Below are 25,041 nucleotides of genomic sequence, written 5' to 3' on the forward strand. Positions count from 1 at the left end.
TTTATGGGGACAAAAAATGCGAATAGAAATTATGCTAAAACGTGTATTTTGTCGCAACTTCTTTATGTAATATGTTACAAAAACTAAAATCAAACAAGTTAAAATCGTCAAAATTATGTGGAGATGACCGAATTGTCATTATGGCGAATCAACAAATTACGACTTCGTTCTTGGTCTTTATGAAACGAAATACATCACGCGGAAAATGAATAACGGCGAATATAGCTAGGTCATTCATGGATAACGACTGACGAATTGAATGAACAAAAACCTCGAGTCTAATATTTCTTTTATGTTTTTCGCTGAATTACCCGAACAAAATGAGCTACTTCAAGAAGAGTAAATAAAATTCTTTTGAGCAAAATAAGAACTAAAACTACCAAACGAGCAAAAAAAATATTTTGCCGATGTTAAAAAACAAGAAAAAGGGTCGAATTTACCCAACAAAACGTTTTAAAATCCCCTACTTCAAAGTAAATAAATTGTCGCTATAAAAACTAAAACTATAAAAAATGAAGTTTTTCGGCGTTAACCAGGCCGTCTTTCAGCCATATTTCAAAGGAATGGTTTGGTCGACTTGGAACAGTGAGTCCCGAGATACAGTTATGATTAGAACATGAAGCACGAAGTTTTGCTTAAATTTTGATGCCCTGGAAAACTTACAAACAGAACTGCGTTTTCCAGTTTCAAAAGTCTTTGTGAATGTAAGTCTGACCATAAAATGATTCTGTATCCACTTTTGGTTGTTTGGAAAAAATGAAATGAACGTTCTTATTTTGGTTAATCAACCACTGCCAAAAGAAAGACCATAAAGTTTGTTTAAAATTATAATACTCCACCTGGGCAACAGAACGATCTAAACAACTTACAGAATATAGAAGTTAACGAAAATTTAATAACAAATACTTCCATAAAAAAGGGGAATCGTCCCCAGTAATGATTGGTATCGAAAGCAAGAATTGAAATTGTAGCTTTCTGGTCTACGGGGACCAAGTGACTCTCGACTTATAGGAAGGATTTCTGAATAAACTTAGTATCATTTTTCAGCTAAACCGCCCAAATTACTACAGGTGCATTTCCTTCATTTAAGTCTAAACTATAGCCTAATCTGACACAGTTTTTCGTTTATAATTCCGTAAGAAATACACCATATTCAAACAAAAAAGCAACTCAAAATAAATCTACAGCTATATAAAAACAAACAAGTGTCAAAACTTCAGCTTAAGCTGGGACAGTTTTTCGTTTATAATTCCGTACCCAATCCTTTAAATTGGTCCAGCTTCTTTTTTGCAACATTTCATTATTTGCAATCAAACTGAGACATTCAGCCTTTCCTGGCAATGACTTGCCTATAATGTGTTTGTGAAACGAGTCCAACAATAATTTTTTTTCGTCATCTGACCAACCAGTCCAATTGCGTCCATTTTTGGTTTTCGGAGCAAGTTTTTTAATCAATTCATAGGTCGTGTGAGCTGAAAAAAATCAGAGTAGTCAACTTGTAGTCTAACTTTGTAATTAGATGTATACGTGCTTTTGTTGACATCGGATTCACCTGCCATGGATCAATTTTCAATTGGACTTATTATTGGGGCGTGTGCACGTTTTCAACCGCAGATTAAAACTTAATTTTTTAATTTTTTACGTGGACTTGGTTTCAACATACCAAATTTTACCAATTTTAAAATTTATATGTCAATCAATCAATTTGAAGGTTTAAAAAACTCTGCCTTGAAAGATTTTCCCATTTTTGTTGTTTTTGAGAAAAAAGGGGAAAATTGGTAAATTTCAGCCTTGACATTGTTTTTATTTTTTATCAATTCTCAGCCGCAATGTTCTTATAAAAAAAAGTGCAGAGAAAAAACTCCAACGAGTTTAAACAACCTTGATTATTCTGAAAGAACCTTGCCCCTGAGGACGAAAATTGAAGATAGTTCGCACAGAATGAATTTTAAGTTAAATGTCAAAATCCGCGAAAACTAATCCACAATGTACAGACTTTCAGGAGGAAAATGTTATAAATTACAGGCCCAAGTCAATTAAGATTAACAATTGACTTACTCTTTAATAAAATTGACTTAATCAAAATGCTTTTTTATGTTTTCTCTGTAAGCAATGGGACAAAATAAGAACTTAATACCAAATCTAGTGTTTAACTTTAAAATATATCAAGTAAGGTAAGGAATAACTCACTCTCCTCATTTTCAGATATTTCCATTTCTTTTACTTCTTCATTGTCACAAGAATCGGGTACTTCGTCACAAGATGATTGATGCATTTCTATAACGATTTTTTGCAGCAAACTCAACGAAATCCAAGCAGCACACAATCAATTCAAAATAAACAATCAAGAACATGATGAAAATCAAATCAATGTTTTTCATTGATCACAAAGCAATGCAATAACGTGCAATGTTAAGAATAGTATATGGAAAAAACACACCCAGCTATTCAAAAAGATTAAAATATAAGATTGGATAAACCGATAATCCGTCATTAACTCAAATTTCAATTGCCAATTTATTGCATATAGAAAGATAAATCAAACTGACCTGCTACAGCAATTTCACTCAATTTCTTTCCTGACATTTCACCTCCATGGCCTGAGTCAACAGCCATCAAGAGCCTGCTGACCTTTGCTAACTCGACTGCAGAATCATGCAAACGATAAGCATTTTTATGTACTTCTACAGAATGGCCAAGATGATTAGACAGCCATTCCATTTCTGTATCATTAAGGCAAGTGATTTGCGCCACTGTAGCCACATATTTTCTGAGTTTAGTACTTGTGATTCGTTCTGGGCTCTCCAAATTTGCAATTTTCTTGGTTACATTGGAAATACACACATACCCTCTCAATGGGTTTTTGGATCCTCTTGACGGAGTTGGAAATAAAAATCTATTTGAATCACTTATCCCAATTGCTTCTCTTGTTGAGATTAGGGTGTCAATGGCTACAACTACATCTGGCAACAGAAGCACTGGGACTTGTCGTCCCCTCTTCCCTCGGACATGAACAAGATCGAGCCTAGGCAAAAACATAAAGAAAATACAATTAATAAGCTGCTTATGCACATTTAGCAGTACTTTGGTTAGAAAAGCCAATGATATGTGTAAATTCCTTTTGAGCCACTACCATTAATTTCCAAATACCATTGAATATTGCAATCTGACTGGTATTTTCTTTTAGGAAATGGGACACAGGATTAAACTTTATAACAGGGCAAATCAAAATAATAATAATATGACTTGCTCTGTTATAAAGTTATACCTCTGAGATCATTTTAATTTTGCGTGTTTTTTTTGGGGTTGAAGCAATAAGGGAAAATCAGAGAAAGGTCCCAATTTCAAAAATATGCTTCTATTACGAAAAATTCATGACAGGTGCTCGGACCTCACCTCCGTCACCACTAGAACAAACAGCACTTTTTCTAAACAAATCCATTTTTTATGCATTTTAATTTTGAGGTTCTTTTAAACCCCTTTTTCGCGGCATTTTAATTTCTCAGTTTATAGGACCTCATTGTAAAACCGCGAAATTCTCATCCAATAAAGTACCTTATACAAAATTTTGGTTGGAGAAAATTTGCCGAAATTAGCGATTTTTATTTGAAAACCATGCAATATTTTTCTTCATCATCCGCAAATTAAATCCACGTCAAATTTAATTTTTATTCATCACCATTTTATTCATCACTATGGAAAAAGTATGTACAAAAATAATAATCTTACCGGTTCATGAGCTTTCTTTCAAGAGGTGTAAGTGATTTCAAAATATCATCGTGTACTGTTCCTGTTTTATTTTTTCTTTCGGTATATTTCTTCAACAATAATGATGATGCCTCGTTACCACGCCGTTTGTTAAAGACTGTAATTCTCGTGATGACTACCTCTGCCAATTCTCGCCATGCACTCAAATCATCATGTTTGTCCTTTAAAGCTGACACAAGAAAGGATGTTCGCTCCTCACAATACACTTTTAGTTTAAGCAGGTCAGAAGTAACAGGTAGGAATTCCTGTTTGTTGAATTTGTTATCACCGAGGGTCCTCAATGATGCTGATGATAATTTTACATGCCACTCTGATTTGTAAAGAGATAAAAGATTATCCGAGTCTCGAATGTACAAATCATTCTTTTCTCTCAAGCCAATGCCCTTTAATAACATTAAAATTGTATCCAACGCATAACCCATCTTTAAGGGCAATGAAGGGATTTTAAAGGACGGCACAGCTTCTCCATCTTCATTTTTAAGAGAGTACCCTGCAAGATCTTTTGTGCAGTTCATAATAGCGTCAAAATATTGTGGCTGAAGAAATCCAATCAATGATATTTTGTCAGGATGAATTTGCTTCAGGGCAATCAGTAAACGCCCAATCAACCTCATATTTTGAGAAATATAATTTGACTTCCTAGCACCCTTCCCACTGAGCAAGAATGACCCATATGTCAGAATTAGGCGATCATTAAGAACAGCATCTGTTATTTCATCTCGCCTCATTCTACGTACCACAAATTCTTCTAGCTCTAAATCAGTCAACTTGGCCTTGTTAGGAAATAATAACATCTCGGCTTGATATTGGCATCTTTTTTCAGATTCTGCATCATCCGATCTTGATTTTGTTCTATACTCACACTTTTTTACATGTCGCCACAGATCATCTTTGAACAAAAATGCAAGACAATGTTTGCATGGCACATAATCCTTGTATGACACTTTCATCCCTTCAGCTGGCCTGCGATAAACAATCAGCTCTCCTCCTAGTTCTAAAACCTTTAAATTTTGATAGAAATCACCCCTGAAACGTATTTTATCTATCAATGAACTTCGTTCCTTCTTGTCATTCTTTTTATCTAAAGAAATTAGTTTTACAATATCTGGCTCATTTTTATGTTTCTCCAAATGCCTGCCAATTTTGGAGCTTGCTTCTCCACAATACAAACAGTAATGCCTCCTGTCATAAATACGGTCTCCTTCTTCTGTTTTTAATGCAACTGGCACCGTTATTACTGAAAATAAATAAATATATATTTAATTTTCGTGGCCTAAACTTTTGCGCGGTTAAGAAAGGACAATTCATTGTAAACTTGACATAAAAAGTACAATATCTATGCTAAGAACAGATCAAGCATTAGCTTAAGATTATTCACTATTCCAGATTTCTTCCACCCATATTTTTTTTCCAATTCTAATAATTTTTGTGCAGGCTAAACAAGAGTCAAAATGATGTTTTGAAACAGCTTTTACACTTAACTTTCAAGTGATATGGACTAAACCAAAACAAATTCACATTTTTTTACAACTAGATCCTTAGTAAAAAAGAAACCATGAACATTTGTCCTATTTTTTTTTGTGTATGTGTTTCAGTAAACTGCTAGTTGCTATGTAAAACAATACCATGTTTCAAAAAAGAATGCTAACATAATGTCAACCTATTTTGCAGGAATAAACTTTTGCCTTCTGGAAATTTTCGAGGAGCCTAACTTTCACGATTTGAGCCAAAGAGTTGCGAAATTGCAAAGTCTTTTATGCAAAAGTTTCTTCCTTTAAAGTAACTTCACAACCGCTCATAAAAGTGTCTGAACCTAATCATTTTGATCATTGTTTCAAGTTCTATCCAACAAATTTGTCCATGTAAGTAACTTTATTAAGCTAGAAAAAAGACCTTCTCACCTTTGTCATCATTATTATTTAACAGTGAACTGGGTAATGCAGGTACTTTCAACAGTTTATTATTCAACAGTGAGGTTGGCAATGCAGGTTTTTTCGACGGCTGCTTCTTGTCAAATTTTAGCATCTTTCTTTTAGGTGAAGACACAGGAATATCCAAGTCAAAAAGATCATCACTACTGCTCGACAACTCTGTATAAAACACAAATGTCCCTTCTGTAAAATAGGCATAAAAATAGACCTTATCTGCTTCAAGGTGGGTCTTTATTCAAATTATAGTGGTCAACAGTGGGGGGGGGGGGGGGGGGGGTGAGAAACAGGAGGTTAAGCATTAAATTTCACTTAAAAAATATTTTAGAGTTACTATTTTGCAATCTTTAATTGTTGAAATTTAATAAAAATGTGTGCATTCTTTTTTTCTGCAAATTAAAACAAAAAATCAATTCTTACCCTTGGCATTATGACCTAACAGATCAGATTTTTTGATTTTACTAGGTTGACATGATTTTTTCTCTTTATGTGATGGTGATACAGGTCTATTATACTCATAGTCACTACTAGTTGAAAATTCTGTTTCACTTGAGATAGTTTCACTGGATACATTGAAGTCAGAATCCTTGTCATCATCACCACTATCCTCATCTTCCTCCATCTATAAGAAACGAATTTGCTGCCTTGTATAACTTCAGAAATTATTTTAAAAGAAAAAACATCTACTAACTTCCTGCAACACATTGGAAAAGAGAGAATAGTATCAGTATCATTCATCTTTTACCTTGTCTATGTGTGTATCATCGTCATCAGTATCAGAAACAGTCGGAAAGTCACCATGAACACCCGAATCATTTAGAATAGTTGTCTAAAACATAAAGTTGGGAGGTAAAAAGAGAGAAATACTGTGATAAATACACACCTTTATCACCGAATTTTTTTGATATAATTGCGTACATTTAAGAGTAAAAAGCCACGCACCTTTACCTGATTTTGTGCCTAATAAACAAACTAAAAATCACCAAACTTTAAAACTTACATTTAATGGAGACTGATAAGGTTCTGCTGAAGTTGTTTTTATCTCTTCTTTACCTTTGAGCACATCAGAATTGCTTTCAATAAGCCCCTTTGTTTTTGCCAGCATCTGAACATCCTTGAATAATCAGTTATAATTTAAGTAACACCTACAGTTCTAGATTTTGACCTATTGTTTATTATATATTTGTGCCAAGTGCCTTCATCTAATTTACAATACAAATTTGAGTAAAGAGGCTTCGCCTAATTTTGTGTGCTTGAATGGTGGTATGATTAAACTTAAAATTGTCAGAATCAATAAAACTTACATTCCCAGAAGACTGATCTTTCATACTTAGTTTTTCTAAACTTGTTTCTATCTCTTCTTTACCTTTGAGCACATCAGAATTGCTTTCTATACTAATTTCCTTTGTTTTTGCCAGCGTCTGGTCATCCTTAAACATAAAAGTCATAATTTAATTTAACGCTTACAGTTCTCAATTTTGATCCATTGTTTTTATATTACATACTTTAAGGGAAAAACTTTCGAGGTACCAAAATCAATGCAAAATTTCAGAAATTAACTTTCGTGCTTCAGTCTTTTTAGAAATTTTCGCAGTAATAAACTTTTGTGAATTTGAAAGTTTCATATATATAGAAAATAATGACATTATAGTTTTAAATTGACGATATTACGTATATTGATGTTTAAACAAAAAAGGGAGATAAATTGTTTTAGTTTTTGAGGGGAATCAACTTTTGCCTATTCTAAAAAAGTTCCATATTTCGCAGAAAAAAAACTTTTGCATGTTTTACAAAAGAAACTTTCGTGAAAGTGATAGCTTTTTTACCGCGAAAAGTGTTTGTGTTGAGCACCTTCATCTAATGTTGAATGCTTGAATGGCTTTATGATTAAACTTAAAATTATCGAATCAATAAAACTTACATTCACTGAAGACTGATCTTTCATATTTGGTCCTTCTAAACTTATTTGTATCTCTTCTTTGCATCCGAGCACGTCAAGTTTTCTTTCTATATCAAGCCCCTTTGTTTTTTCCACCTGTGTCTGGACACCCTTAAACATATAAGTCAGAATTTAACTCAACCATTACAGTTTGTCTTAAATTTTATTCATCTCTTTTTGAATGGTGGTATATGATTAAACTTAAAATTGTCAGAATCAATAAAACTTACATTCACAGAAGACTGATCTTTCATACTTAGTTTTTCTAAACTTGTTTGTATCTCTTCTTTACCTTTGAGCACATCAGAATTGCTTTCTGTACTAATTCCCTTTGTTTTTGCCAGCGTCTGATCATCCTTTAACATAAAAGTCATAATTTAATTTAACGCTCACAGTTCTCAATTTTGAGCCTTCCCCGAATGTTGTATGGCTAAGGTGACTTCAAATTAATTAGTTGTTCTACGGGCGAAGTTGATAGCAGCTTACGGTCTGTTGGTCAACAAAATAAAAACAAATTTTCCAGAATGTATGGTCGGAACAACAAAATAATAATAAATAACAATAAATAAATAATAAAATAATAATAAATAACAACAGAGGAGGATGTTACGACAAGCATATTTTTCTATGTATTTTCGCATAACTCACACAGTTTATATTTTTTAGTTGCAAAGAAATAATAATAATAATTTGTCTCACTAAAAAAATGTAACTAGCTTCAAGGTTAAAAAATAAAAATACCTGCAAGCTCAAAAACTTGTTTTTAAAAGTTATGCAGCAAGTATTATTCTTATGCTGTTTTGAAAGTTATTCTTCTCCAATTTAAAAAGGTTATTTTGATTGTTTAACCACATAACTATTTTTTTTATTACGCATCGCACATTTTAGTTTCATTGCAACAAATTACCATGAAAAAAAGAATCAACTTCAAGTGACCTTACCAATGGTGGTCAAAAGTAACGCTATTGATTTAACTTGTTTAGTATAATTTTAGATTGACATTCAACCAACAAAATAACATTGATTTTATTCTATGCTCATTATATTTTTACAAGATGGGATGAGAAAATGTTTTTTTTTATAATTTTTGTTTTCTTAAAGGTACTGTCCGATTAAAAATCAACTAAAATTTTCACAAAAAATTCTTATTTGCAACTAATTTCTATAAAATAAATATTAGTTTTCTTTCCTAACACCAAATGAACAACAAAAAGCGTGCGGTCTCTCGCTTCGGTTGTTTATATTAGATGGTGGATGATAGGCACTAAAGTGAGGCTGAAATAATATGTCACATGTGACATATTTACCTGGTGACATACTTCCCTGGAGCGCCGAAGTGACCAAAATGAATTAAACTTGGCCAGGCTGATATTTTATTATAAGTTAAAAAATTTTGGTAATTTTACCCCCTGAATTGTGAAAGATCGCTTTTTATGAATTATTCATATGGAATTATAAAACTGAAGGCGAGAGATGTATCTAGACCTTAAGGGATTAGACTCACATCACACATTCAGTAAGGTCGAGAGGCAGAATGTTGTGAATAGCCTAAAAGGTTTCTTCTTAGAGGTTAATAAAATGAGTTTCTCTCAAACAAAAGCTTCGACGCGAACGAATGACTCAGCGGAAACCCTGAGTTAAAATTGAACAATGTTACTCATCGCCTCGGAAGCCATTTTGATTTATCTGTGAGTTGTTTACCAAGCTTGGCCACATCTTACTCCGGTAAAAACTTCATAGTTTAATAATGTTTTGTACTTTTTTAAAAAAATTAGGCTTCCGTTTAATAATCCCCCCCCCCTCCGAATATTAAGCTCTGGACTTCCTACCCCGTTTTTGTAACCAACATAAACACCATCAGTACTAAGGAACTCCTCGCGAATCTTGGATACCACACATGCTGGTATAACTCGTCTCACCCCCTAGACTACGTCACAAGCAAAATGTGCTGAATAATGAATTTACCCAGTCCTTTTTGCCGCATTTGAAAGTTTGTGAAGATGGTAGGCCATTGTATCAAGATCATAACAAACAAACAATGGTGCTAGGTATTTGAAAAATCTTTGTTGTTTAAGAGTGCAATCTTTGTTATTTTTTATACTTAATAAAACAATAGAAAATATATTGTTTTTTAATCGGACAGTACCTTTAAAACATTTTTGCTTGATATTATTTTTTTGTTTTTGTAAAAATTAGGATTGGCTGGGCCTATAGAACAAGTAATTAAGTTGGAGTTGCCTTATGGATTTATGATTAAACTAACAATTATCAGAAGCAAGAAAACTTACATTAACTGAAAACTGGTTTTTCATGATTGATTCATCTAAACATGTTTGAACCTCTTTATTACCTCCAAGCACATCAAGACTTCTTTCTTCATCACACCCTTTTGATTTAACCAGTGCCTGGACATCCTTGACAAAACAGAAAAAAATAAAAATCTTCTATTTCAAAAGTACAATTGCTTTTTGCCCCTTACAAGTGTTTTAGTGGGACAACTTTTATTTTGTCTATTTTCATGAATTTCTGATTAAATTTCTTGTTTTTTAATGCTTTCTATCTTTCCTTGTGAATGAAATTTTTTTTTCTACATCACTACAATCCTAGACCAGAATATTTAGCAAGTTACTAAAACAAACATGAATTTCATGTCTTTTAACAAAGTAATAAACACAATATCTTCCAAGAAAGCCAAAAAACTGGAAATTTCCAATTGATATGCTTAAAGTCTAGCTGATAAATGTCTGACATGAATGTCAATTATGAGACTTTCTGTTTGCTTTTGTGGTTGCTTTTTCTCTATATTTGCAAAAAGAAAATTGTCATTATTTAGGTCCCAGGATTAAAGGTTTTTCACTGCATCTATTTGCAATTGCAATATAAAAATGTTGAAAATGGGTTATAAGGTATAAGGCGGGATAATTGTTAGGCTGCCACACAAATTTTACAAATTTACTTTGACTTACATCTAATAACTCAACCACATCCCCTTTTCTTCGGTACTCCAAGGTGAAGTCCACTAATTCAACTCTCTTGAAAATATGAAAAAACAAATAAATGAAAAAAATATGCTGATTTAGACAATGAATTTTGCAAAACAAAAGTAAATATTATAAAACCTTACATAATCTGTCAAAAGTCTCGGCTTTATAAGCTCAGGCTGAAACATGAAATAAAAATAAGTAGTTTTGTTGCAGGGTAGGCCGGTTAGTAGAATTTTTTTTTACCTTTTAGTCAGAATAAAAAAATATGATTTTACTGTCTACTCTGGTCTTCTGGTGAGTCTCCCTTTACTGTATTATGCTGGGTCTATTTTTTTGTACCTTGTCGTTAAGCGTCACGTCAGCATAAATGCATATGGTACCGATACATATAAACAAATATGGTAGCTGCTTGAAGTGCGCTATCACAGTGTAATCTGTTGTTTTGATTATTCATTTGCTTACCGATTTGTTTGCTATTTTTTATTTAACTATACTTATACTTTATGGAAAAATAATTTGAGTCAGTAGTTTAACTGTTTTTGGGTCGGAAATCGGCGCAATTGTGGGAAAATAAAAAAATGTTGAAAAATCCTGACCCAAAGTTTTTGTGGTCAACGAGAAATTGCGAAGGTTGGTCAGAAAACAGCAAACGAAAATTTTTTTAAGGACTGTCTTATGATAAACTTTTTATTTCTAATAGCTTAAAATAGAAATATTTTCTTTTAGTATTTTCTGGTGGTAAAATAAACTAAAATAAAACAAAAAGATTGTTTTGACGAGGAAACAAAGACAACATAAGAAGCTGTATTTGATAAAAATGCTAAGGCACTACTAGCTAGGTAATTAATACTAAATTAACCCCAGCAGAAAAATCAATTTTTATCTCAGAGCAAAAAAAGGGCCAATTTTATTCACATAACTCTAATAAAGGATTATTAAAGTGTAATTCTGTGAATGTTTTGTTGAGAAAATTAAGACCTGCAAAATGCAATTTTTATGAGAAAAACATTACTGTAAAAATTAGTACCATAAAGTAGCTAAACTAGCTATTTCAAAAAGTTTAAAATTTATTTTATTAGCAAGCTTAATTTAAAAAAACGGGAAGTGCTAATATTGGACAAATTATGAATATCAAATAATGTGGGAAACTTCTGTTACTTTCAGTTATATTTGGAGGATATATTTAAAGTGGGACAATTTTCTGTCATTTTCAGTTATATTCGGATGATATATTTCTATGATATATTTAGACAATCTAAGATGTCGTTTTTGTCCTCAGTGGTCAAAAACTTTTTCATCACAAGTACTTTCGTTAGCCACTAAAGTTGAAAATTAACAAACAATTTTGTAGTCCTTTTAAGCAAATTAAGGGACATATTAAGGGACTGTCAGCAAATTTCGCATACGTTATAGCCGTTTATAGCCAAATGATTCTATGGTTATTTATTGCATTAAACAGCTTTTTAGTTTTCTTAGACAAAATTAACATTTTGGCGAAAATCAGCTTTTTAAAATCTACAAGAGTTGTTGCTCAGCTATTAAATTTTATTTACATTGGACTTTTAATTAGACACAAAAATTTTAAATGACGAAAAAAAAATAGTTTAATTTTTGAATCATGATTAACTGGGCAGTATAAAATTGTTTGCAAAATATTGTTGCTGTTTTGAGAAGCGTTAAAAAGTGAAAGAATAGTTTCCTAATTAAAATTACATTTGCAAATATCCTGAATGAAATATTTTGATTTGGTGTTGTATGTATACACATAGACTGTGAATCCTTGCAAAAAGCCAGCACTATTTGCACGTTGATTGAATCCAAACTTGCTGCAGCATTTTGCATTGTTGCATTATGAGCATATTTCTGAATTTAAATGTTTTTTTCTATTGCATACAAAAATAAAATGCATTATTTTTACACCGTAAACTGTGTTTTCAGAGTGAAGTTATCTTGCTTAACTTTCAAATTTTCAGCCTGGCCAGGTGCTTAACATCAGCTGTTAACAACTTGCTTGCTTATAAAAAACATGTATTTCAAAATAGGATATTTATTTATTGCCCTGTCCATATAACAAAGACGTAACTCCAAAATTAGCATTTTGGGAAAAATTAGTTTAGTAAAATGTCCAGCAAGGACATATTTACAAGGTACACCACCAACTCAGTTTAATTTTACTGGTTAAGGGTGCATGTGACCTATCTTTGGAAATCGTTTTTCCAATACTTAAGTACTATAGCTCTTGTGGTATGTAAACAGGGCTTGTTCTTGGCATACTTTGAGTGCTTGTGCACTATACAATTTTTTATACTCCAATTTCTTAGTCAATAAAGATGTTTCCACTTTTTTGTACTAAAAAAAAGCAAGTTTTCTCCAAAAAATGGAGATAAAGTTACACCCTTTTTAGTTGACATGGTAATATGCCAATTTTAATTTCTAATTTCATATCATTATTTTTCAAAAACATTTCATAACTTTCACATAGCAGCCTCAACACCCACTCTTACTATCGTTTTAAGTTGGGATGCATTTAGGTTAAAGAACCTGGAAGTGAGGTTGTCTTACATAGCAAAATAATTCAAAAACACCTGAAAGACTGATATATCTAGTTTGGTTATAGTAGCAACCAACTAGTATGGTATCATGACACATTTTGTAACATAATGCAAACGTTAATTTCGATATATTCTTCAAATTTTGAAAGTTTTAAAAAGTTTTATTTAGAAATTAATAGCTAGTTAGAAATTGTAGTATTAGAGTAGAACAAGCGGAATATAATAATTTTTGGCTGTGTTGTTCATTGAGCTTGTGGTTTAAATATAAAACCCTGAAGTGTTTTATTGAAATAAAAGCTTGAGCATTCCTGCTGAGATTTAAGTGTGTTTTAACTTAAACCCCATTTCAGAATCTCTTCTGATTTTTTTTTGTTAAAACCTGTTGTTTTTTCTCTAAAATGTGCAAAACATTCCTCAAAATAGTTGAAAATCATTTGACATTCACCCACGGCTTTGAACTTTGAACCACAATATCAAAATTTTTTGATCTGAGGTTTTTTTGCTGACCAATAAGGAATTTCTTTTATTATCAATTCCTTTGCCTTTTAAACTTTGCTTTTATCCATTCCCTGATAATGCAGAAAAAATTATGTTTTCTACAGAAGGATGGGACAAAATTATACCCATATTTTTCACCTGCCTAGTAGACAATTTTTATGCATATGGCAAAGGGGCTCTGCACACTAAAGCTTTCTCTGCTGTATCTGAAAACTCTCACCTTCTCTCTCCACCACAAATTCGAATCCCCATAATCATATACAATCTCCTCCATTGGATTTATGTCACGTGTAGCAAACAAACAGAGTTTATAACCACAGTCTTTCACAAACTTAATCTTTGTGTTGGGAAAGGGACTGTCATTGCAGTAACGACCAAGGCGGGTACTTTCTGTTGCATCAAAGCTAGAGTTCAAAAGAACAACCAGATAAATAAAAATAACTAAACGAGGTGATACTTGATCTAATTAAAATTTTATATCAAAAATCAATAGTGTATTATTTTGTTTTGAAGTTGGATTCAATGGTTTCTTTACGAATTTCAAACTTTCAAATAATGTATCTCCACCTTGTATCACAAACACATAGAAAATTGATGTATCATAACTGAAAAAATAATAAATAAATACTTAAATAAATAAATAAACAAATAAATAAATAAGCTGAGTTACTGCTCCGAAATATAATAATCATTGTCAAAAAATGTTACTTATTCCATTAGGAAACAATCCATTAAAACAGTCTTTGTCTCTTTAATTTTCAAAAAGAAAACAACTTTGAATAAGCACAATTTCATTTTAAAAAGCCAAGCTATAAATTATTATTTTAATAATACATTTATTGAATAAAAAGTTAAGTAGGAACTTTTTGATTGGCAGGGTTCTGTACTTAGTCCTTTGTTGTTTGTTCTAGTCTTAGAAGCGCTGTTAATGGAGTTAAGAACAGGTTGTCCATGGGAGTTATTGTATGCAGATGATTTGGTTCTCATAGCAGAGTCGATGGAAGAATTTGTCAGACTTGCAAGCATTGGGTACATAAGAAGTGCAGTAGTATTGGTGGAAGATTAAGAGCTGACATTCAGTTTGTTTGTAAGCGTTGCAAAGGTGAGATTATAGAGAATGAAGTATTTCCAGCTTCTATGATGTACAACAGTGGCTCGTTAGAGATAGTTGAGAACTTCTGTTACTTAGGTGATATGTTGGGCAGTGAAGGGGGTGTTGGAAGAAGTGTTACTTGCATGATAGGTTCTGCTTGGAAAAAGTTCAGAGAGTTACTTCCTTTGTTGACTAGCAAAGTCTTGTCAATTGAGTTAAAAGGTAGGTTGTATGAGGCCTGTGTAAGAAGTGTTATGTTGTACGGTAGTGAGACATGGGCAGTGAACCAGGAAGATCTTGACCGTTTAGAAAGGAATGATATGAGAATGGTTAGATGGATGTGTAACGCCAGTCTGAGAGACAGAAAGAGTTCAGATGAGCTAAGAAGCAGGCTAAGTATCCGTAGAATTAAAGATGTTATCCAGATAAGAAGATTGAATTGGCTGGGGCACTTGGAAAGAATAGAGGGGGATAATTGGGTAAGAAAGTGTAGAGACTTGATAGTTCCTGGGGCAAAGCCCAGAGGCAGACCAACAAAGACTTGGCAGGAGGTTATAAGGACAGACTTGATACAGAGGAAGTTGAGTTTAGATCTAACACAGTCTAGATCAGATTGGAAGAGGGTCATTAATATACCCCGTCCAACCCATGCTAGCATGGAAAACGGACGTTAAGCCGAGAATGATGATGATGATGATGAGTCGAAAATCTATGAAATCTTTACCAACAAAATAGTGTGTGCACTTTTGTCACATAATCCTCTGGCATGATGCATTTCAATTAAATAAGCTACAATAGTTTAAAAAGGTATCTTAAACACCGATGATTGCAATTCATGTGCAATGTAATTGATACGTTATGGCTTTAGTTGCTCCTAAATTTCCTAAACATTGTGGGTTTTTCATAAGCAGTTTATAATACATTGATCGAAAGCAATTAAATATCTTCTCTTTTTTTTTTGCCTTTGAAAAATAAAAATAAAATGGAAGTCTTGAAAGAAAGATATGTGACAATTCCAGTGAATTTGATAACAAAGCATATCTATATTATAATACCTGTATACTGTACGTCTGTCTGTCTATCACGCAAAATGGTAACAGCAGAAGCAAGACACACATGCAGTAAATAAATAACGGAGCACCTGTGGATGTATCTATGGGCTACCAACTAGTAATTTTATAATGGCGGATCTAGCTAACTATAAGTACACATTTTTTTATAATCAACTAAGCACCCACTTGAGCCTGTAAACATATAGGGTCTATACAAGCCTACCCAGAAAATTTTGTTACAAACCGATTTCCAGATCCCAAGTTATTGTGACATTGGCAAAAATATCTAAGATTCCTGGGGCGAGCAAACGAGTGTCATTTTGGCAAAAAAAAATAATGATAATTAATTCAGCTTTATAATATCTATGCGTTGATAAAGTTTGAATGCACATCACTAAACAGGTCTAAAATTTGCTATTCCTGAAATATGACATCATAATTTTGCAGCATAATTAAATCTGAAATTTAAATGTGAATGTCTTGAGAACAAAGAGCTTTTTAAAAAATTTAAAAAGACAGAGTTGAGTTGAATTTCTTATAAATAACAAAGTTGTAATTGTTATATTTACATTTGTAACAATCTCGTTCCCAGAGATTTTTTACAGCAGAACAGAAACCTAAGAACGGGGTTGCTGTATGTCCTTTCAAATGTTAACTACCCAAATATTGAGAACATTTGACAGTTGCTCTTTCTAAATGGAATTTAAGGGTATGAAATAAGGGTCAGGTTCCATGAATTTAGAAGATCTCAAACCCAAAAATATGTTTCCTATTATACATACATAACCTTTTTTTATAAAAAAAACTTGTGTATACATGTTTTTCTCTTTGTAAAGCATAAGAATCAAGAAAAAAAACATGTGCATGTTTTATGCTAAAACAGAGAATCATTTTATCAACAAAAAACAAAATACATGCACAATGTTTTTTAATACATTAAGTTTCAATCTGAAAATTTTGCCAATGCGAATAAGTTGAAAAACAGTCAGCTTAAGGGTTTTGACAACAACAAACAATTTGTGAAAAGAAGACTGAACTTAAAAATATAATATTTGTAATACAATTTACGTTTTAACAGACTTTTTTTAAAAATAAGTTTAATTTTAGACACAAGAATATAGTTCTTATGAAAAACAAAACACTTCTAATTATCTTTCTTCTTCTTTTTAGCTTAGTAAATTAATTTAGAAATAATTGTTATAAAGTAAATCATGCCATAGAGTTTAACTCTCCACAATACAAAACATTTTTAATCATCTTTATTGTCTATCGTGACATCCTAATAGATGCAATGTGACTCAGTTCTATCGAGACAAAAATATGCTCAAAAATTTATTGCGTATAAATTGCGACATGCATGGCAGAAGACCATGATGTTAAGATACCTTTTTACAGTACTGTACACTATTGATTTTGGTCATTTCCGTGAAAATAATTTCCAGTAAAAAATCCAAATAACGTTGATCTGCGAAAATAAATTCATGTGAAATTTTCTTAATTTTATATATAAATATTTATGAAAGATACACATATATACCGTATTTTTTGGAATATAACCCACAGGTTAAGTTTATTTTGACAACTTCCAATGTGGGTGCGGGTTATAATGTGGTGTGGGTTTTAAAATGTACACTTTCGAATGTCTGGAAGTTAAGGTTTCTTTTTTTCATTAAATTTTTTTTACATACATTCTTCTGGGTAACAAGTAACGAAATATAAAAATATGCACTCAAAAACTTTCGATGCACTCAAAAACTTTCGATGCACTCAAAAACTTTCGATGCACAAAAAATTCCTGCAAAATTTCTTAACCGCCAGTGTTTGTGAAAACAGTCAATTTTTTTCACATTTTCAATAAAAAAATTCAGAAAGAATAAGTTCCCACTAAAATTAATTCCCTAAGAAGATTTTTTAATTGTAAAAACTTATAAATGCCTTACCAGTATTCTCCATAGAAAAAGAGAAAGCAGCCTTTATTTTGTTTCTTGTATTTCTTTTCACGTTTAATTCCATCCTTTTTTTTCAAACATTCTGCCGCATATTCCAATACAAATCCATTGTCAGCAATATTTTTTGTGCAGAAAACACCATAACCTAAAGGAGAAAACTATAGATATAATCTACCTTTACTTAGTAGTAAATTGGAGAGATAAAAAGTTATACAAGAAGTAATGTACTGGCAAGCATTATTTGTTGTTAAATTTTGGAGTGACAAACTTTATTTGCTGATGTTTTGAGTCAACCATCACCCTGAAAATGCTTGATTTCCAGATTTTTCTTTTTTGCAACCTTGTTTTTAGTTCCTTTTGTTTTTGCAGCAAATATATACCAGTTGAGAACAAGGTTATATTCTCATACATATTATTACCTGACTGATACAAAAAAAACAGGTTAGTATGAAAAAAATCTGATGGTGTATATAATTGATTTACAGCTTATTTCAACAGGTCTTTGTATAAGCCATAATAACCGGTTTTGGAAGCCATTATTAAATTGGTAACATAAAAGCGTTTTTATGTTACCATTTTAATAATGAGTTCCAAAACCGGAATAAATAACAAATAAAAACATTTTCATAGCACACAAAAAAATAAAAGTGGTTCACTTAAAACCATCTTTCATTTCAATTCACATAAACAATTATTCAAATTTGTTTTGTGTACTTACAAAATTTTAAAATCGAACCATCTTGAATTCAAAATGTATCAAAATCGAACAGGCGTTTTTCTTCCTTGGTGCCTTGGGAATAGCGTTTGTTTTGTTCACAAAGGAATATTTATTTGCAGACTAGGTACAGTTGGGTAATAAAACGGATACTGACTGGTTTTGATGTTGTACTGTAAAATACAATGCTGCTCAGTATGAGTTAATTACCTTACAGGCATAAATATTTCTGAACATGTAAATGTTTTCAAATTATGGGATTTATTTTTGCGTTTTAATAAGGTTAATTAAATTTTCATTGAATGACAAATATATCTGGTGTCTGATAAGTACTAGTTATCGCACAGTGCTGAGAAAAATATCGGCAATATTTTTTGAGTGTTTTTATGTTCTCGTTTCATATTTCATGAGCCTTTAGGCGAGTGAAATATACGAGAACATAAAAAACGAAAAAAATATCAGCCGATATTTTTCGAGGGCATGTGTGATAACTTGTTTATCATATAGTCGGTCTTATATCATGTTAATTTCACAAAGTCCCTTGCACACTGCTTAATTATGTTCACGATATTGACAAGCATTGTTATGGGGGACAATAAAATCACTACAAAGTAATTTATTTCATTTATATTCATAAATCGCACGTGACTTCATAAATTCAAATAATTTATAAGTTATAAATTATTTGAATTTATGAAGTCACGTGCGATTTAGATCATTATAACAAATTATGTTTATGTCACGCTTGAAAGAATTTGAATGGAAATAACTACGAATTTCAAGAGAATAAATTATCATTGTGAAGCCAAATAACAGAACTCCATCGTCCTGCTATTATATAATTCTTTCTAGTTGACTGATATAATTCAATTGTTTTTCATCCCCGGTGGAGAGCACGTGCTCTATGATTAATGACTGTTGAAACAAAAGAAAATTTTCGAATCATAATTTATGTATATTCGTGAAAATAAATTCACCGACAAGTTTTCGTTTTTAAGAACATAATAGGTTTTTCCTACGAATTTTCAACCAATCAAGGGAAAAATATAAGCTTTTTGCACTCTGTATAAGTAAAAATTGCACTCGTTTCTCGGTGAAAAACAAAATACAGCATATATTTCGTGCAGATTAACTAATCAAGTTGCGAGAAAAACTCAAAGTATATGATAAAAACTAATATATATATAGCACACCTTATGCATAATTACCCGTAAGCCATTTACCGATCAACCTTTACAATTTCTCACCAATCACAAAAAGTTTGGTTCGGATTTTTCAACATGTTTTTATTATTTCAGTTATCTCACTGATTCCAGAAACAAATAATTAACCCAAACTATTTTTTTATATATAAAGTATATATAAGTGTACTTTTAAATAAAAATGTAGCAAACAAATCAATAAGCAAGTAAATAATCAAAACAACTACACCGAAAAGCGCAATTCAAGTGGCTACCAAATTTGTTTATATATCATGCCCAGGGTTTCAACAAACTCCTCTTTTATATGCTTCTTCGTAAAAAAATGTTGTCTTATATATAGAACTTGTGGGGGACTTTTTAACTCGTAAACCTCAAACACGAAGAATGTGCACAACAAAAACTGACTACCAGCCTTTACAAGTACTAACTTATTGATAAGAAAAAATTGCAGCTAAGTTACAATAATTAAGAATGTGCACTCGATCTAAGTAAAAATAAATTTTAAATTAAATGTATATATACCAAAATTTTCTACACCGCACAATGGCTGCTGTTTCGGCATAGGGGACATAAATATAGCAAGTGCAGACATTTTATGGAGCCAGCATTTTCAACCGTACAAATACCTTTGGGCTAAAAGCATAACGCAAACAACACAAAACTTTGGTGTAGAGTCAAGGCATAAGGCAAATGTCACAAATATTTGTTGAAGAGTCACCCGATTGACCATATTTATTGCTGGAAAAGTTAGAATGACAAAAAAAATTATATATGGTTGTTGTCAAAACTAACAACTAGCATACAACTAGCATACAACTATAGCTGGTAGCTAATTATTGAAGGCTATAGCTAGCTAGCTAGCAGTAGCACCTTTAGCTACAAACCTCGTCTTTAAACATTTATTATTTCAGCCATTTAAAATTCTTTAATATACCATAATAATAAAAACTTAAATATATACATACTTTTCACGTGCCTTCAGAAAATAAATTGAAATCAGAGAACAGGAAAACTCTAATAACAAGTGCCAGGTTGGAGGGCCTATTTTGCTCGGCGACTAACTTAAGAAATTCGAGTAGCTGACATATGGAGGTCATTCTTGTCTCGATGATTCATGAGACGCGCGAAAACTGCGCACACGAGATTCGGTTTCTCTTGGTTTGCGTTATAATTTTTAATCTATGATCTATTATCATGGAAAAAGACCAAGCAAAGATTGATTCAACCGATTTTAAAAATAGGTGAATTCACTGTTTTTTTTATTTTATTTTTATCTCTGTTTATCGTGAAAAATAGTCATTTTTGATATACTCGTGTTGTAGAATATGATGGAGAATGACTATTTTCAAGTGACGAAGAAGATGATTCGTTCTTTAAATCTGATGCGATGTAAAGAAATATATTTTTTATTTTTGTGTTTATACATTATTAAAATTCTTCTACAGTAGCTATAATAGCGCGCATTTTATTTATTTATTATAGAGATGAAATTTTAAAAATACAAAAAAATCATGCGCAATCTCGTAAAAGAAAACTTGGTAAATCTATACAATAAATTAATTATTCATGATGTTTTAATTGCAATAATCCTTTTGTTAAAATAATAGTGGAGCAAAAACATAAAAGTAAATCTGACATGGAAGTGGAAAAAACCCAGAGATTGTAGAAAAAGCGCAAAGAAAACGTATTATTTTGCTAACAACTTTTACTTGTTTGCATTAGCTACGATTTGGTCACAAACTTAGAACAAGGTTTTCTTAATGACGTTTTAACATCATTTCATTGTCTTTACAAAAACGTGTATGTTATACCGTCGTAGACATTTCTTCTAATCAATGAAACTATACTGCTTTAGAAAGTTAGACAGAATGTGTCGACTCCTTACGAGAAGCTAAAGAAATAATTCAGCAACATGAAATAGAAACCGGAACATCGTATTCTAACTACTTTAAGGATGAACAAGAAGCCCTGGGGGCTCTAAGAATTTCCGCTCGCTACCAAAATATTTGATGAAAACCAGCTAATTCGTTGTGTTATTGTGCTAAACATTTGAGGAGGTTTGGTGCATGAACCTCTGAAGATAAAGCACACAAGTGACATTATATCTTACAACAAACGCAAACAAAACGAAACGTGTCATAATAAACTCACATTTTAAAATAAATTGCTAACAAAAAATACAGCCTAACATTCATGGTAAGTCTTGCGATTGAAACGTTTATGGTCTTAAACGGCATTTAGTTGACAAAAAATCAAAATTTTGCTGTGACCATCATTTTCAGCATACTTTTTTTATTAACTGTGCAAATTTTTGTCGAAAATAAAGCAGTTTTAATTTTTGGTTAAATTTTGGCCTAAAATGACATTTAGGTGACAAAAATCAAACTTTTGCACCATCATCATTTTCAGCATACTTTATTTGTTAACTGTGCCAGATTTAGCCGAAAATAAAACGGTTTTAATTTTTGGATCAATTTTGGCCTAAAATGGCATTTAGGTGACAAAAATCAAAATTTCGATGTCACCATTATGTTCACCATACTTTTTTTGTTAACTTTGCCAATTTTTGTTGAAAATGAAGTAGTTTTAATTTTTGGACCAATTTTGTCCTAAAATGACATTTAAGGTGGCAAAAAATCAAAATTATTATGTCACCATTATGTTCAGCATACTTTTTTGTTAACTGTGCCAAATTTTGTTGAAAACAAATACTAATTTTGTCCTTAAACATCATTTAGATGAGTTCCCAGTAGTTGGGGAGCTTGGGTGCGAAGTTTACATCTGTGACGGAGAACATGTAATCCCAGGGTCGATTTTTTCTCAAAAAATGCTCCAAAAGAAAAAAACGACGGTTTTAAAGAATTTCCTACGCCTTCGGGCGCGGAAATTCAATAACATAACATGAATACTGAACAGACAAACCGAAATAATATCTTCAATAATACTTTAAGGATGTAGCTTTCGGTGCAGACAGTAAGTTTTGACTAAATATTTAATAGAATATAGCTACATAAAATGTGATTTAAATTAAATTTTAATTTAAGCGTGGAAATAAGTTATCCAAATAAATTTTTGAATTAAAAGGAAAATGCATTTTGTTTGAAGACAAAAAATCTTCCATTTCTCAAATAATGTTCGACGGGATACCGTTTATAGTTGTTGGAACAAAAAGCCTATGGTACTGATAGGAACGCTTCTCACAAGAAAGAAAGAAAAGAAAATAAGCTAGAGCGAAAATTATCCTTCGAGATATTGTTTCCTTTCCAGATTACAAGGTGAAATAATATTTTTCCATTCAAGATTACCCGTAAATGCTATAGGATAACACCGTCCTAATATTATTTTATTGTTTATTTAGATAGACAAGTTAACTGAATGGAAGAAAAACTGCGCCAAAAAGTTGAAAAATGAATGGGCAGCTAATAAATCCCAAGTGAAGACCAACAGAGAAATTTGGATAAAAATATTAGATTGCCACGCAGACCATTTGTAAGGGGAGGTATTGTCAATATAATATAATGTAACGTATAAATACACTAAGGACGCTGTTGCAATTATATTAAACTTGAAATCGTTTCAGCGCGGTGGTATCAGTCAACAAATCGATTCAAGAATAATAACGAAAATTCACGAACTCGATGGTCAAGGAATAAGGCAAGTAAAAGAGATGGAAAGACACATAAAGATATATGTTCAAAACAAGTTGTTTTGTGATAAAATGGTTCCTTCACCAACAAACAGAACATTTTTTCCTACACGACGTGACATCACAAACCACATGTACATAAGCACAACAAAGTTACGTTTATCATAGATCGATCAAAATTTCTTATTGTAGAGGAGTTCATCGACAATGTGATAGATTGTAATACTGTAACTCCGCCTCAATCTCCACCTGTCATTAATTTGACCTCACCCCAGAAAACAGGAAAAACTGACGTTGTCCCGGGCCAGTTACTGAGTGAAAAAGAATTGTTGACTTTGCGTGAAATGGACAAAATTATCAACAACCATATGCTAACCGTGTGTTGTGGTATTTTTGGAAATGAAAGGATGGCGCAGTGTGACAAGTGCAAAAAATGGTTTCACGGAATGTGTGAAAACATACCAAACAGCGTTTTTAAGAAGTCCAACCAACAAGAATTGGTATTGCAAAATGTGTAAAAGTGTTTGTTGTAAATTTATCTTATCTCATAAGAAAAAAAAACAAAAACGAACGAAAGTGTTTTATTCCATTCCGCGTGGGTATTCAAGCCGTACGGGCATAGTTTGTTTAGATATTCGGAACAACTCGCGAAAACTCGTCCAAAATATTGTTTTTTATGAACCTCCGACCCGGCACTTGTTATTAGAGTTTTCCCAGAGAACACTGACTACATCCACATGGTATGAAGGAAGGAAAAGAATAATAATTCCTTCGATTTCGCTCCGCACAAAGTTTGGTGGTTTCATATGCGGCTCAGTATATACGTCCATTTTATTCGAAATTTTACAAAAAAACACAGAAAGCTGATTTTGACAGTTTCATCGAAAATTTAAAGCATATTACCTATTAAATCGTTTATCTTTTGTAACGTGAAGCCTTCGGGGTCTGTTTCTGCTTGACAATACTTCTTCGCAACATCTTCCGGCTTCTCTTGTCTCCTTCTCAACGCCCTGACCATCCTTGTTGCGTGTTAAGGCGTGAAAGACTTGTGGGAAGAGGATTTCTAGATCTTGTGGGACAGGGCCTCGCCCAAGAGGATTATGGGCCAAATACCTTTAATAACCAGTGCACACTAACAGTTAAAAAGACCTATATATCTTTGTGGAGTCAACTCTATCAAATACCAGATCAGAAGATAGCATGGTGTATTCAAGACCTTAAATATACAAAAAATACTTTCCCGCGCGCGGGAAGACTTGCCTTCTGCGTGTGTGTTTAACAAAATCAGATTTCTAAATTGCAAATTTATGAAGTTGCTAGCTGTGACACATTTCTTGTTTTCAATGAAGGAAAATAGAGCCATTTTAAAATGCACAGAATGTGGGACAATTAGCCCAAGTCAGTATGGGGACACCAAAATCAATTAGTAGTTAGTGTGATTAACTCAAAAACGAAATGTGGGACATATTGACATAAAACCTTTAGGGGACATCAGTGAGATGCGAGTCTTCCAAATTTCGTAAGGGAATGCTATTTCGGGCAGTCTTTATCAGACACGAAATGTGAGACATATTAACACAAAACCTTTTGGGGACATCAGAGAGATGCGAGTCTTCCAAATTTCGTAACGGGAAATCTTTTTCTGTCAGTCTATATCAGACACGAAATGTGAGACATATTGACACAAAACCTTTTGGGGACATCAGAGAAATGCG

At 32.3% G+C, this 25,041-nt stretch overlaps 1 protein-coding gene across 4 annotated transcripts; it reads right to left on the reverse strand.

Annotated features, from left to right (window-relative positions):
- Positions 1–29: 29 nt before the first annotated feature.
- LOC130635977 (uncharacterized) lies at positions 30–24,399 on the reverse strand. 4 transcript variants are annotated; one of them, XM_057445533.1, is made up of 17 exons: positions 24,230–24,398; positions 17,755–17,908; positions 13,890–14,073; positions 10,760–10,795; positions 10,602–10,667; positions 9,924–10,049; positions 7,866–7,991; positions 7,618–7,746; positions 7,001–7,126; positions 6,697–6,810; positions 6,442–6,525; positions 6,117–6,318; positions 5,670–5,858; positions 3,730–5,005; positions 2,550–3,025; positions 2,191–2,277; positions 30–1,472 (listed from the first exon to the last, which is right to left on the reverse strand). In XM_057445533.1, exons 1-17 carry the CDS (start codon positions 24,342–24,344, stop codon positions 1,222–1,224), a joined length of 3,741 nt encoding a protein of 1,246 aa, XP_057301516.1. In that variant the 5' UTR covers positions 24,345–24,398; the 3' UTR covers positions 30–1,221. The 4 variants fall into 4 exon arrangements, with proteins under 4 accessions (XP_057301516.1, XP_057301517.1, XP_057301518.1 ...); XM_057445534.1 differs by lacking the exon at positions 10,760–10,795 and having other exon boundaries at positions 24,230–24,399; XM_057445535.1 differs by lacking the exons at positions 13,890–14,073; positions 24,230–24,398 and adding an exon at positions 20,646–21,256.
- Between the last annotated feature and the right edge of the window lie 642 nt (positions 24,400–25,041).

The sequence above is a fragment of the Hydractinia symbiolongicarpus genome, chromosome 3 (genome assembly GCF_029227915.1).
Source record: "Hydractinia symbiolongicarpus strain clone_291-10 chromosome 3, HSymV2.1, whole genome shotgun sequence".
NCBI classification, from domain to species: domain Eukaryota; kingdom Metazoa; phylum Cnidaria; class Hydrozoa; order Anthoathecata; family Hydractiniidae; genus Hydractinia; species Hydractinia symbiolongicarpus.